Consider the following 15,196-nt stretch of genomic DNA (forward strand, 5'->3'; position numbering starts at 1 on the left):
CAACTTACCCCACAGATGGGGCAAGTTGGGCCATTTGACATCGTTTTTTTTTCAAAGGTCACAATGACTTTCAGTGTGGAGGTAGAAAGTTATATATAGGTGAAAAATATTTCCCAAGAATCAAATTTAAAGGCAAGGTACTTATTTCTACAATATGATTAGTCATATCGGTTCTAACATGCAAAATGCAAAAAGTGTCACAACTTACCCCGCCTTCCCCTACCTATATAAAGGAGCTTTAATTAGACACTGGAGCGAGGTCAAAGTTACTTCCTCTTTGTTTGTCACTATTATATAAGGTTATCTAGTCAGATTATCATGTGATTTCTTTTTTGTCATTGGCTTCTGAAATTCCATGAAAACAACTAGTAAATTTGATTTTAGTTTTCACTTTTCTTGCAAGAATAATTTCTCTTCAACATTTCCCAATGTGTTACAAGCATGTGTACAGAGTTGCAAACTTAAAGATTTTAGTTCCCATCAATTTCTCATTTTCCTTTTTTTTTTTTTTGATCACTGATATCAGCTCAAGAACTGCAAGTGGTAAACTTCGCTATATTAGGTAGCATGCCCAGTGATCCTCAAATTGGCAAAAATCCTACCTAAGATCAAAGCAACATAATGAGTGGAGGTATAAACCCATTTGAGTACAAAGCTCTGCCATCGATTGCATATTTGTCTTCCAGTATCAGGGGGGGGGGGGATTCACAAAAAGTTTAGAGTGACTTAGAATCGCACTTCAATTCCCAGATGCCTGCAGTAAAAAATGCATCACCATGTTGGTCAAATCATGTTTAAGGTACATGCAATACTGCATATTAATTGATAAGATTTTGTGTTACATATCATGTGCACATAACACGACTTAAAGTGACACTTGACTCTGTGAGTGCAGTTTCATTCTACACTGCACTGTCATTTAAAGAAACAGGTTCACATCCTGTTTTTCTTGGCTCATAATTTTTTGTAGACATTATGAATTCATATAGCCTTTCACTGCAATCAAAATTTGAACCTAAGAATGCAAATTACGAGAATGGAAGAAAATTAACTAAGTATTTACTTGATCCTGCAGACATAATGACAGCTGGGTGTAACAACCGCCTTGGCCGCAACTCGGACACGACACAATTTCAAAAATATTTATGCAAACTCAGAAAAGCCAACACACTGTGCACCTCCGCTAACAAAACAGAAGTATACCTATCAAGTAATAGTATTGACCGATAACCTCATAATGACCTTCGACCTGACGTATGACCTGTTTTTGCCACATCCAGGGCAAGAGGGAGAGTTACAAATTTGATTATGGCCTATTGTCTCTTGGTTCATGGAACTCAAATCTTGTTCAAATTGTTCCTATTTCATATCTCTGAGTACTTCAATGTTGCAAAGTTAATTGCGTAGAAGCTGCAGAGCTGTTCTGCAGGTTCGAATACTCCAAGGTTCCATAATCCATAGGTTCATTTGTCCTAGGGTTCGTTAATTTGAAAACAATTGAGGTTTGAAATTCCAAAGGTTGGTTGAATTTGTTATTCAAAGGTATGATGGTCCAAAATGAATAAGTTATTTTCATAGAAACAAACCTCATTTCATTTTCGGACTATCGACCTTCGGAATACAAACCTTATTTCATTCATGTATTTAATATCAAACTGGTCTTTTACAACAAGAAACCTTATTTTCTTTTCCTTTTTCCTGGATGGCCAAGCTTTGAAATAATTCCACAAACATTTGGATTCACAAACCCATTTTGAATTCAAGGCTAACAAATATTTTGATGCATGCAATTAGCACATTTTAAAATAATGAAACTAAACTTTGGAATTACAAAACCTTTGGACTAACGGGAGTACACCAATCTATAGTTATATTAGTATTGATTTATCTATCTAATGTTTAGAAGGAAAACATCACACTTTATGCTTCTTTTTCTTCTTCTTCTTTGTGCTAGTACTTGGACCTTCGCCACAGTCCTCTTCATCTTCCTGATAATTTCTCTTACGTTTCTTCTTACCTGAGCTAGTCTCTGCCCTCTCTTCCTCCAGACCCTCTTCACTACTTTCCCTCTTACGTTTACTAGTCTCGCCACTAGACCTTTCTTCACTGTTCTCGGCAGTGTCATCATCGTGCGAGCAGTCCGGCGTTTCGGAATGTCTGCTCTTATCCTTCTTAGATTTTTTCGTCTTTTTCTTCTTCTTCTTGTCGCCGTTCTCATTGTGCTCACTGGCGCTTTCCGACTTGCTTTCATCGACGAGCCGCCGTTTCTTCTTATTCTTCTTTTTCTTCCTTCCAAGATCGATGCCCTCGTCTTCCTCGATGCCGCTCTCTCCCCGAACCTCGATCTGCTCCTCGTTCTCCTCGTCGGAGTCCCGAGCAGATGCCCGCGCCTTCTTCTTCCGCTTCTTCTTCTTCTTCTTGCTGCGATTCCTCTGGCCATCCTGCCCCTCTTCGCTCTCCTCCTGCTCCTCTTCTCCTTCGTTCCCTCCATCCAGTAAACCTGATGGTCCGGCGACGTCTACATCCGACCTCTGACCCTGCTCTGTGGCATCCCTGAATCCGAAGCCGCAACGAGGCACTTCTAGCTCGGTATCCGAGTGCGATTCGCTCTCCTGCCTGCGCTTTGCTTTCTTGAGGGTGCTCATCTTTTGTGCGAAGTATTCCCCGACGCTGCAGGAGCCTTTGATGGTGACGATACCATGGGTGATCTCTTTCTTCTCTTTCTCTTCTTCGTTGTCCGAGTTCTCTACCTGTGAGGCATGGAGATAAAATATGAATGACACCTTACATGTTTTTAATAAAAATTTTGGCCTGAATTCACAAAGGTGGTTTTGAAAACCCAAGATTGAGTCCATGGTTTATGCAGATTTCCAGTATAAATTACGCTTAATTTACCGCGTATATTAAAAAATGTCCAATGATCATGCGCGCTTTTGTCACAGTGCGCCAAATTGACGCCTGTTGCCATGGTTATCTACGTTATTTTATTCATGAGTCCACTGTTTTGAATTAATGAGTCCACTCTTAAAACAGTGGACTCATGTATAAAATAGTGTATCTAACAATGGTAACAGGCGTCAATTGGCGCACTATGACAAAAGCGCGCATTAGCATTGGACATTTTTAATACACGCGCCCGATACACGATAAATTAAACGCAATTTATACAGAAAATCTGCATAAACCAGGGATTCAACTGTGGGTTTTCAAAACCACCTTTGTGAATTCGGGCCATTGATTCACAGGGCTCGATATAAGAATTCAAAGGACAAGGCCATTATCTATAAGGGCACTTATATGAATGGTAGGCAGTGCTTACTCTAGGGGGGATCTAAGGCCATTTTCAATAGGACACATGCACTGGATTACTTTAGGGCACCGGGTGGGTGTTTCGTAAAGCTGTTCGTAAGTTAAGAGCGACTGGTGATCCTTTCTTACGCGCAAAACCATCGCTAATGAATATACCATTCGCCATAAGAAAGGATCACCAGTCCTTCTTAAAGTATTATTATTTTTAGTTTTGCTGGTCCAAATGTATTTATTTTATGCTGTTTATGATCTCAGAAGAGTCCCAAACAAATTTCATTGAAAAAACAATGAAAAACATTAGGGTCAGAGGCAGAAGGGGCACTTATATGCTTGTATTTTGGCCTTAAGTTTACAAATATTTGAAAGGGCGTCACTGCCATTCTGAGGGCATCTGAGGTCATGATCTTGGATGCCCTAAAATTAATTCGAACCCTGGATTCATGACTGAAATCTGCACACAATGTTCGCAAACATCAAATGCTAGAATCTTTTAATATAAGTATTGATCAAAATTGCGAGTCCACATACGGTATGCTTCCTTATGACATCACAAGTGTATCCAATATGTACATCAGAATCCTTGGCATGGCCTTCTAGAGGTAAACTGCCAATTCATCTACTGCCAACTCGTCCACCCACCACATGGTCTACTTCCATTTAGTCTAATGCCATTCCATCCATCAACATTTCATCTAACAACCAATTGGTCCATTAACCATTTGATCCAATCATCACTTCGTCTAATCACCATTTTGTCCATGACCAGTCCGTCTCATAACCAGTTGGTCTAATATCCGTTTCATTTTCATTCATTTTGCACAATTGACACTTTAGTCCAATTAGACCCAAATGGTATATGGACTAAATGACTATTGGACCAACTGGTTATCAGACGGAATGGCATTAGACTAAAAGAAAGTAGACCATGTGGTGAGTGGACGAACCGATGGTAGACCAGATGATAGTAGACGAGTTGGCAATTGGACGAATTGGCATTAGACAAACTGGAAATAAGCCCTTCTAGATGTCATCTCAGGTTTTACACACTAGGGATAAAATGTAGTCTGCAGTCAAAGACCTTTGGTTTTTGCAATTTGCATAATGCATAATGAAGAGTCTAAAGTAGTGAGACTAGATTCACAATGTACTGCAGTCGGCAGCCTCTACTAAAGATAAAGGCCCATATTCTGAAGTCAGGTTTAACTTAGACCACGGTCTAACTCTGTGCTAAAATTATGGGAAGCCAAAAGTTCAAAAATTCTGTTTATATTGTATATTTCTAATGTTTACAATTTGGTTTCCTTTTGCTTTCATAAGGAAGAAATATACTTCAGTTATCATTCCCAGACAATTATGAAAAATTTGGATGTCATATGAGTTAATAAATTGAATGTGTACTGTTAGGAATTTGTGCGTCAATTGGCTCTCCATAGTTAAACCACAACTTTAAACCAGGGTCTAAGTTAAACCTGACTTCAAAATACGGGCCAGAGAGTTTTGAGTCTCGTCTTCACTCTTAGACATGGGAATTTGTTAAAGTGTCACATCTGAGTCTGTGCTTGCAGACTAGGAGGTAAAATGATGCCTCCAGAATACTGCACCCTAAATGTGCGTAGTAGGTAGATTGCATAGAATTAAAGGGGAACCCAGCCTCGGTTATAAATGTTGAGTTGGAAAGGAGAAAAAATAAAGAAAACAGAATGGTGAATATTTGAAAGAAATCGGACAAGCGATAAGAAAGTTACGGCTACTTTAAACTTGCGATCCCTAGGACTATGTAGATTTCAAATTGGCAACTGGGTAATAAATTATGACAAGGGGCAAGGACAACATTCTCATAGGCCATGTACTTAATTATCAGGGATTTGTGGTTTTCTCCTAAATACCCATTCCCCTGGGGCAATAATTTAAATATAACCCAGGTAGTATATTGTTTTATGTCCTCATGAAAGAAAAATATAATTTGAAGTATGACTTTTTGAAAAAAATTACATTTTAGCCATAATATGTATTGGAGTACATGGAAGAGTAGTCCTTGCCTTACATCACTATGACATCCCATATGCGGCCAATTTGAAGTCTCCATGGGTATAGTGATTACCAATATTTACAACTTTTAAAAAATCATAACTTTCTTATTTATTGTCCGATATTGTTCAAACTTTCACCTATCAACTTGTCTGATTTTTCTTTTTTCCTCTAAAAACAAGTTTTTATTTGGGTTGGATTCCCCTTTAAAGTATGAATAGGTGACTTACTTGCTTTTGGCTACGTGGCATACTTGAACCCATTAATGAAATTAGTACATGAAATCTGGATTTATCATGGTTTACAATTCAAGGTACATATGAATAAGTTGTTTTTTCTGTTTCTGCCATGCAGGAAAAACAGAATTTCCTTTGTCATTTCATTTTTGAAAACACAAAAGCACTGCTTAAGCTCTGTGATTTCAGAGAGCTGAAACCATGCTGCATTTTTTGTTTTTGTATTTTTAAAAAATGAAATGACAAAGGAAAATTCTGTTTTTCCATTTTCATGACAGAAACAGAAAAATGACCTTGATTTTTGCGACCATGGATTCAAATCCATCTTTGTAAGTTTGAACATTCTGGCCCGTATTCTGAAGTCAGGTTTAACTTAGACCATGGTCTAACTCTGTGCGAAAATTATGGAAGCCAAACATGTAAAAATTGTCCTTACATTGCCTGTTTCTTATGCTTACTGTGCTCTCTCCCAACTCGTGAATGGTGAAGAAAGTTATCTTATTTATCTTTCCGAAACAGTTAAGAATGATTTGACCAAAAAATGAGCTGATACATTCATGCTATATTGTTAGAGATTTACGCAACTATTGGCTGTCCATAGTTAAACCACAACTTTAAACCAGAGTTTAAATCAAACCCAACTGCAGAATACGGGCCTCTGTGTCCAACTTACCGATTGTGTTTGAGGTGTAACCGGAGCAGAACTTGTGAGGCGGCGTCCCAGGATGCTGTTCATACCGTCCTCTCCATAGCGACTCATATCCTTGCCTTGTGTGAATTTCTTGTAACTAAAATAAATATCATACATTTAGAAATATTTTTAAAATGATAGCATATACAGAAACAGAGACACTTCATTAAACTGATTGTATTGATATCTTTCCCCCACATGAATTTCTTGCAAGTAGAAGTGAACATCACAAGTAGTAGTGGTATTATTGTTATTATTATCATTATTATTAGCATTATTATTATTATTATTATTATTAGTAGTAGTAGTAGTAGAAGTAGTAGTAGTAGTAGTAGTAGTATCATTATTATTATTAGTAGTAGTATTATTATTATTATTAGTAGTAGTAGTAGTAGTAGTATTGTTATTATTATTATTATTATTATCAATATTACTATTATTAATATCATTATTATCATTATTATTTCATTTGGTATAATCAGACATAAACAACATATACAAACAATAGGATAAGGAGAGTCACATGGAAGCCGTGAAAAGAAAAATAACAAAATAACTATAACCTGAAGGTCTTCCTTTTCAATCCATGTAAATTTACAAAGATAACATACATGTATTACAGAATAGTAAAACAAAGTTATAGTTGTTGAAGATCATAACACAATAGAATCAAACATATATATTATAAATCCTAATCGGATATAGCCAATACTCCAAGATATTGATACATCCAGGGTGATTTTCCTGGGACACGCACTTCCCATAGCAATAAGTGCAGCAGCTGATCCACGCCACTATTTACAGCTAGATAGCTCAGCTAATTGTGAAAATGTGAAATTTATTTCTGTAGATCTAAGGAATTTTAAAACTGTCAGTGGCTGACAGTTCGATAACTGATGGGGTTTTGAACAGTAGAGATGTTCCTGAAGCTGCAAAGTGATGATCAGCTATTCGAACAGAAAAATATCCCTCAGTGTGTCAGGGTACTTGGAAAGAAATAATTTTCATCAATACATGATATCACCGAATATCGGCTATATATGAGGAGAATTTAATATAGAAATAAATATTTCCACTTGACTGCCAGTTTTATCGTTTCATCATTGAAATGAAAGGGGATTTTCTGGAATCGCCGCGAGCCTGATGTAATTTTTCTTCTTGGTCAGATGTTACTCACTGGACTCTGCTGCGAGACTTCTTGGAGCGTTCTTCCAAGCTCAAGGCTTCTCTTTCGTTTGACGTAGAGGGCGCATGTCCCTCGTTGAGGGAGCTGAGAAGGTCGTTGAAATCGTCTTGATGAGCGATCCAATTGTCTTCTTGGCTAGCCTTGCATCCAATCCCTATCAAATTTGAAATATCATTTGTAACGATGATGAAAGTCAATTCAATCCATATTCACTTCACAATATCTAAGGTTTGCTCAATTAGAAAAATATCTGGAGATAATGATTATGATGATGATGAAGATGGTGATGATAATGATGATGATGGTGTTGATAAGAAAGATGGTGATGATGATTATATTGATGACGACGATGATGATGATGATGGTAATCATTATCATGATGATGAAGATGATGATGATGATCATGGTGATGATAGTGATGATGATGATGGTGATGACGATGATGATAATGCTGAAGATGATGATGGTGGTAATGATGATGATGAAGATGATGATGACGATGATGATGGAAATGATGATGACGATGATGATGGAAATGATGATGACGATGGTGTTAATAATAAGGGTGGTGATGATGATGATGACAATGATGATGGCAATGATGATTATGACGATCTTAATGATGATGATGATGATGATAATGATGATGCTAGTGATGAACGTTATGATGATAATGAAAATGATGATGATGATATAGTGTTGTACAAATGCACAGGTCCTTAACACGACATATATTTCTAATATGATTTTTAGATTTATTAACTTCGTTTTCCTGGTCACACATGTGTAAAGCATTATAGCTGAATACCCCCCCCCCCCCTCCCCCCCCCCCACCACCCCCTCTCCTCTACTGGCCAGTGCAAACTCACCTAAGTTGTTATTCTTGAGAGAAACTTTGACGTGTGAGACGTTTCCATCCTCTTTGATCCCAAGACCTTTGCCCTTTGACCAACCCATCTTCTCCATCAACTTCTGACCAAACTTGGAGGAATCTGAATGAACAGAACATAAAGAGAGATGGAGAGAGAGTAGGGGGTGGGGGGAAAGAGCGGGGTGGAGAGAAGTGGGAGAGGGGAAGAAAGAGATTGGGAGATGGGGTTAGGGTGGGGTGGGAAGATGTGTGAAGGGAGAAAGAGAAAGAAAGAAAGATTGATTGGGAGAAGGGGTTGGGGTAGGGTTGGGGAGAAGTGGGAGAGAGGAGAAAAGAGAGAAAGATAAAGATTGGGAGAGGGGTTGGGTGCAGAGAAATGGGAGGGGAAAAGAAAGAAGGATAGATTGGGAGAGGGGTTGGGTGGGGATGTTAAGAAGTGGGAATTAAGGGAGAAAGATAAAGAGGGATAGATATATTGGGAGAAGGGGTTAGGGTGGGGGTGGGAAGTGGGAGGGGACAAAGATAGATTTGGAGTGGGGGTTGGGGTGGGGTGAGAAGTGGGAGGGGAGAAAGGGAAAGATATATTGAGGGGAGAGAGAGAGAGATAAACATTTAGAAAAATTATTCAAACCTAAGAAAAGGATTGGAAACCGTCCTTATGTAATTTAAATGGATACTTGTGGCTGCTCTTGCATACACGCTTAAACCTCTGTATTCAGATCCAGTTTGCTGATTTTAAGATGTTTGTACATGGAAACAAGATGGCGGCGTAAACATTGGGCAATTCTCTTCCGTCTTTTCATATTTTTCTCATTTTTTTTATGAATTCTTGTTTAAAAATAAAATCGATAGCGTAGAAATGTCGGAAATGAAGTTGTACCCCATGTACATGATAGGGCTAGATCTTTTTTCTAGAAGTAGAAATCTTGGGGGGGGGGGAAGTTTCAGGTGTTGGGGCGGTACGTGCAGATACATGTATGAATGGGAAGGAATTCCTGGCTTCGACCTTCGTTGAGAGTAAGCATAGGTTAGTAAATAATTTTTTTTTACTCTCTAGAACTAAACTCTAAAGCCTCCTCCTGCCTGGCCTGCATGGGCTGGCAATACTATTATTACTAACCCAGGGAGCTCCCGCCTGCTGCGCGGGCGGGAGCCCAGGGGCTTACCGTGTATTTGACCATAGTCACCGGACTAGGGTGATTTATGGTCTAAATATTTCTCTAAATGAATTGTGAAAACAGAAAGTATACAATTACCACGATTATATGGATGAAGGTCTAACGAGTGGCAGTTTCCTGACATCTGGGCACAGACTGGAACCTCAAAAAAACGAAAAGTTCTCTCCTTCTACCCAGTCTCGATCGGCCATTTTGTTACGATTTTTAACAAAAATGGCCGATCGAGACAGGGAAGAAGGAGAGAACTTTTCGTTTTTTGAGGTTCCAGTCTGTGCCCAGGCAGATGTCAGGAAACTGCCACTCGTTAGACCTTCATCAATATAATCGTGGTAGGCCTAATTGTATACTTTCTGTTTTCACAATTCATTTGGAGAAATATTTAGACCATAAATCACCCTAGTCCGGTGACTATGGTCAAATACACGGTAAGCCCCTGGGCTCCCTGGGGCTGGGTTATAATAGTGGCATGGCTACCTTTTTCTTGAAAATCTGTGTTTTTTATAAGAGTGCACGCGCGGCCCACGTCCAAAACTGAAAAAACACCACTTTTCCACGCGGTTTCTTTTTGTCACGCATGTGTACAGCAATTATATTTGACTGCCCCCTCCGGGATGTAATGTAGAGCTCTGACTCTGAGCTCAAGCCCAAGCCTTGGCCTCAGCTCCGCCAACGCAGCACCGCGAAGGCAGCGGAGCTTACCTGCTGCTTAGCCGAGTTCACATACACGCATTTTATCGTATTTACATGTATAGTCACGTATTGTATTACCGGACGCGCATATTACTGCATTCGAAAACAATTTTGTACCGTAAGACTTCCGCAATTCAATTTCACAGAGCAATACATAGAACAGGATTGCAAAAACAAGGCGAAAAAAATCCAACTTTTACCTTATTTATCTCTAAAATGACAGAAAATGCTTAAAATATCAAATAACATAGTTTTGCATTAACAATTGATATATTTTCTAACGGAAATATGGGTCTGATCTGCCGAATTTCAATTAATCTCGTCCGCTCCTTCGATCGAATGATGAGGTGTGGTGTATTGTGGGTGATCGTCGACGGCTAGTTCTCAAGGTACCCGTGCGCGAGGTTTACCGTGAGCACCGTGAGTATAGAGCCGTCGACGATCGGCAGCGCATCGATAGAACTTGATGAGCGTCACGATACGAACGAGCATAATATTGGAAAGTTCCATGAAACATGCAGCTAACAAGAAAAAATAAAATAAGTTATCAAACACGAATTTATTACCAACATCTGCTCAGAATCGATATAAAAACAGCAAACAAAAACTTAGAATTTACTCATGATATTATATAAGAAGAAAAAATCACACAAATTTGTTCTTACATCATTATAATCAAGAATATCTTTACCCGTCCGGCGCGCGTCCGGAATCATGATCAGTAGAGGCGCACGGCCAATATTGGAGACTGTCTCCAATGTGGGAGATTATCTCCAATATCAGAGACTTTTGTAAAGAATTTGGGTATCCAATTTCAGAGACAGTCTCCAGTTTTGGAGTCCAATTTCCTTTGTTTACATTTGCTGCAAAAGGATTACCTTGGCGGCAAATAAAAATGTGATAAGCAGATTCCTCATGAAAAATTACCCCTTTTCACCGTCTACTTTAAAAATTCACCGTCTACTTTTATTTTGATAAGGGATTTTGTTGTCAATCACACACAAAACAAATGGGCTTCTGACCTCAGTGAGACAAAATTTTGGGTGGAAAAAATCATACTTTTGTTGGTGTTGTTTCTTTTGTCCTTTTGCAAAGCAAGTCTCCAATGTGGGAGATTGTCTCCCCTATTGGAGAGAGTCTCCCATATTGGCCGTGCGCCTCTACTGTCTGATGATGTAATTTGTCACGCACGAAAATAACTGTTTTTCGTGGAGGGGTATGCGGCAAGTGCGATGCAAAGAAAATGGTTGGTAAATATAAAATAATTTTACCATATTCATAATTTTCATAATATTTGGAATAGCAAGTGCGATTTTTTCTTGATTGTATTTCCTCTAGTGGTCATTTTTAAAGCACTGAAATAAAGGTGTCCGGCAATAGGATACATAGACCAAAAGCTTCGGTCTCTATTATGTTGGTTGTTCAGCTGAACTCCGTTGGCTTCACTCACCAAATACAGAGACCGAAGTTCTAGCGCGATCTGTACAGGGGACTCAATGGCCATATGTTTATGTACTTAAGATCGGATAAAACGGGGAAGTGAATTTGCGCGACAGCCGAGGTAAGTCACTGTTTTTGTTCCTTTTAACTTGATTTTTCTCCGTTTTTTGGCAATTAATGCCAAGAGGGAATATTAATTTGCATTTTGGTCGCGTTAATTTTCAAAATTTTTTTTCATTAAAGACAAAAATTGAAGAGCCCCGACGGGGGATTTTGCATTGCAAGTCCCCTAATGGTGGCTGCACGCTAGCGAGCACGTCCCGTTAAAGACAGCACGTTAGCCATTCTCTGATTGGTCAATTAAGGAAGTCCGATAGTGTGTGTGTTACGTGCAGGCTATGTGGGCTACGTGGCCGTACGCTCGGTATCGTTCGTTTACGACTAATGAGTAATATAGATTCGTGCGAATTTATTATTACAGATGATTTATGGGTTAAAATCATAGAGATGTATACTAATCTCTATGGTTAAAACACATGTAGATCTATTTAATGTTGACGATATCGTGAACAACGGAGGATCTATGAACCCGCGCGTACGAAGTTAGATGCGAGACCAGTCGTTTTTCGAAAATGGAACAGTGCAATTACCACCATTAGAGTACCAAATTCAATTCAAGGGACGCGAGCGCGAGTTCTGCAGCATACCATACGTGGAGTTGAAATTTGAAAACATATCAACAACATCAATTACAATTATTTTTTTACTTGGTGGAAGATTCAATGCACTAAGAGTTAGAAAAACGAAACATTTTAATTTTAGGGTAGGGTAGATAGGATTATTTAATTTTGTAAAAATATTTTCATCATGATAATTTTTAATATACAAGGCAAAAAGTGTTATAGTAGGCCCTAAATATTGTAATAGAATTTCAAATACATTTAATAATTTCATAAAGCCATTGCAAAACAAGATTTTATTTTAAGCACATTTAGACATCTACAAAAGTTTGCATAACCTGTTAATAATTTATGAATATGTCATGAAAATGGCAACACGGCTGTCTCTAAATGCTTTATACACTATATGTCAAGAAAATGGCAACACGGCTGTCTCTAATTGTCATATAAACTATATGTCAAGAAAATGGCAACACGGCTGTCTCTAATTGTCATATAAACTATATGTCAAGAAAATGGCAACACGGCTGTCTCTAATTGTCATATAAACTATATGTCATGAAAATGGCAACACGGCTGTCTCTAATTGTCATATAAACTATATGTCATGAAAATGGCAACACGACTGTCTCTAATTGTCATATAAACTATATGTCATGAAAATGGCAACACGGCTGTCTCTAATTGTCATATAAACTATATGTCATGAAAATGGCAACACGGCTGTCTCTAAATGCTTTATACACTATATGTCAAGAAAATGGCAACACGGCTGTCTCTAATTGTCATATAAACTATATGTCATGAAAATGGCAACACGGCTGTCTCTAATTGTCATATAAACTATATGTCATGAAAATGGCAACACGGCTGTCTCTAATTGTCATATAAACTATAATTATGTCATGAAAATGGCAACACGGCTGTCTCTAATTGTCATATAAACTATATGTCATGAAAATGGCAACGCAGATGTCTCTAATTGCTTTATACACTATTTTTTTAAGTGGACTTGTCCTTTAAGTAGTCAATTGATGGCTTTCAACCAGGATTATCTATTGTTAATTCCTACCCCAAAGCAGGATATAAAGCTGAATGTACTATAGTCCTTGAAGTGCTAATTGGTTTTCTGCTAAAAGTAATCCCTCTTTTGTTACTAGAAATACTTATTGTAATGACTTTGGGTTTGCAAAGTATAGAATTACCGTGAAGAGACTGCCTATATAATAATTACAGTTGAAGATACTAATATCTCAAATTCATTATTATAACCGCGTTTCAATTTGCATGGCAGTTATAGTCAATATAACATGAAAGGATGCTCCCGGCTGAAGATATATCTAAATAAGTAGAGTAAAATTCACAGCCTAGAGCAAAATGCTGTTTCATCAGAATCGGATAACAAATAATGAAGTTATTGAATTTTAAAATTTAGCAATATAGTGATATGCACTTCGTCATAAACATGATAAATAGTCCTATTTATTATGTGGGCTGCGGATATGATGTCACATCCCAACTTTTCGTTTTCTTATTACTTGAAATCATAATTGCTTCTATAATTTTTCATCCATGTGTAAATGATGCGTCTCCATTTGATGAAAATAAGTTCCAGCAATTGATAAATTAATGCACTTAATCAGTTGTCAGCAGTGTTGCCATTTTCATGACATAATTTTAATTCATATAGTAGAGAGAGCCGTGTTGCCATTTTCATGACATATAGTCTATATGACAATTAGAGACAGCCGTGTTGCCATAACCATACATAGATATAACCATATATTTTGACATTCTAAAAATGTTTTCATATCATTTACCTATAATATATAATATATTAATGTTATAATATTTTTATAATATTTTTGTGCTAGCTGGGTTTATCTTCTCCGTGCATTTCGATCTCTCTTTGATATGCGGTACTTTTTATATATAGGTGTGTTATTTATTAGATTCTCATATTTTATCAATTTATCGCGAATTACCATCAAGGTTTTAGAAGATAGTGTATCTAATATAGATTTTTTCAAAAACTTACCGTCATTGTCATATGAAAGCAAAACAAATTGTGAAGGGAAAGTTTATGAAGAAGAATGTTTTACAGTCCTTAAAGGAATGAAACAAAATAAATCATCATGGAATGACGGACTGACCGAAGGGTTTTTTACTACATTCTGGACAGAAATAAAAGATATTTTACTAGGGGCATTTAACAAGGCATTTGAAACAGGAGAACTAACTGCATCACAAAAACAAGCTGTGGTCATTCTGATTGCCAAAGATGGGAAGGACCCTCATTTACTTAAGAATTACAGGCCAATATCATTATTAAATATTGATTATAAAATTCTATCTAAAGTCTTGGCAACAAGATTAAAAGATGTTTTAGAAGACATTAGTTCAGTAGATCAAATAGGTTTCATGAACGGGAGAACTATTGGAGAAGCAATCAGAATAATATACGACGTAATATTCCATGCGACAAAAAATGACTTACCATAGGGTATATGATAGCAATTGACTTTCAAAAGGCTTTTGATTCGGTGTCCCATGATTTTCTTAATAAAATATTACATTTTTATAACTTCGGTCCACAGTTTTGCAGATGGGTGGAAATTTTGTACAAAAACTTATTAAGTTGTATTTTTAATGGAGGAATGTCAACGGGATATTTTGATGTACGTAGAGGCGTAAGGCAGGGGATCCCCTATCCCCATGCCTGTTTATTTTATGTTTAGAAATACTGACACATAATGTAAGATACAATAGGGAGGTTAAAGGTATTTTGTTTGGAAAGGAGGAAATAAAAAAATCATGTATGCAGATGATATGACCCTTTTTGTTCAAGATGAAGATTCAATTAGAAAAGTCAAAGGTTTATTAGAGA

General features: G+C 37.5%; 1 protein-coding gene across 1 annotated transcript; it reads right to left on the reverse strand.

Annotated features, from left to right (window-relative positions):
- Positions 1-398: 398 nt before the first annotated feature.
- On the reverse strand, positions 399-10,252 carry LOC129263872 (PIN2/TERF1-interacting telomerase inhibitor 1-like). The gene is made up of 5 exons (XM_064100804.1): positions 10,199-10,252; positions 8,320-8,442; positions 7,442-7,604; positions 6,247-6,361; positions 399-2,750 (listed from the first exon to the last, which is right to left on the reverse strand). Exons 2-5 carry the CDS (start codon positions 8,414-8,416, stop codon positions 1,914-1,916), a joined length of 1,212 nt encoding a protein of 403 aa, XP_063956874.1. The 5' UTR covers positions 8,417-8,442; positions 10,199-10,252; the 3' UTR covers positions 399-1,913.
- Between the last annotated feature and the right edge of the window lie 4,944 nt (positions 10,253-15,196).

This window comes from Lytechinus pictus, chromosome 6 (assembly GCF_037042905.1).
Source record: "Lytechinus pictus isolate F3 Inbred chromosome 6, Lp3.0, whole genome shotgun sequence".
Classification (NCBI taxonomy): domain Eukaryota; kingdom Metazoa; phylum Echinodermata; class Echinoidea; order Temnopleuroida; family Toxopneustidae; genus Lytechinus; species Lytechinus pictus.

Coding starts and splice junctions, on each gene's coding strand:
- LOC129263872 (XM_064100804.1), bottom strand. CDS start 8,416: ATGGAGAAGATGGGTTGGTCAAAGGGCAAAGGTCTTGGGATCAAAGAG. Junction 6,362..7,441: donor AAGTCTCGCAGCAGAGTCCA/GTGAGTAACATC, acceptor TATTTATTTTAG/TTACAAGAAATTCACACAAG. Junction 2,751..6,246: donor TTACACCTCAAACACAATCG/GTAAGTTGGACA, acceptor CATGCCTCACAG/GTAGAGAACTCGGACAACGA.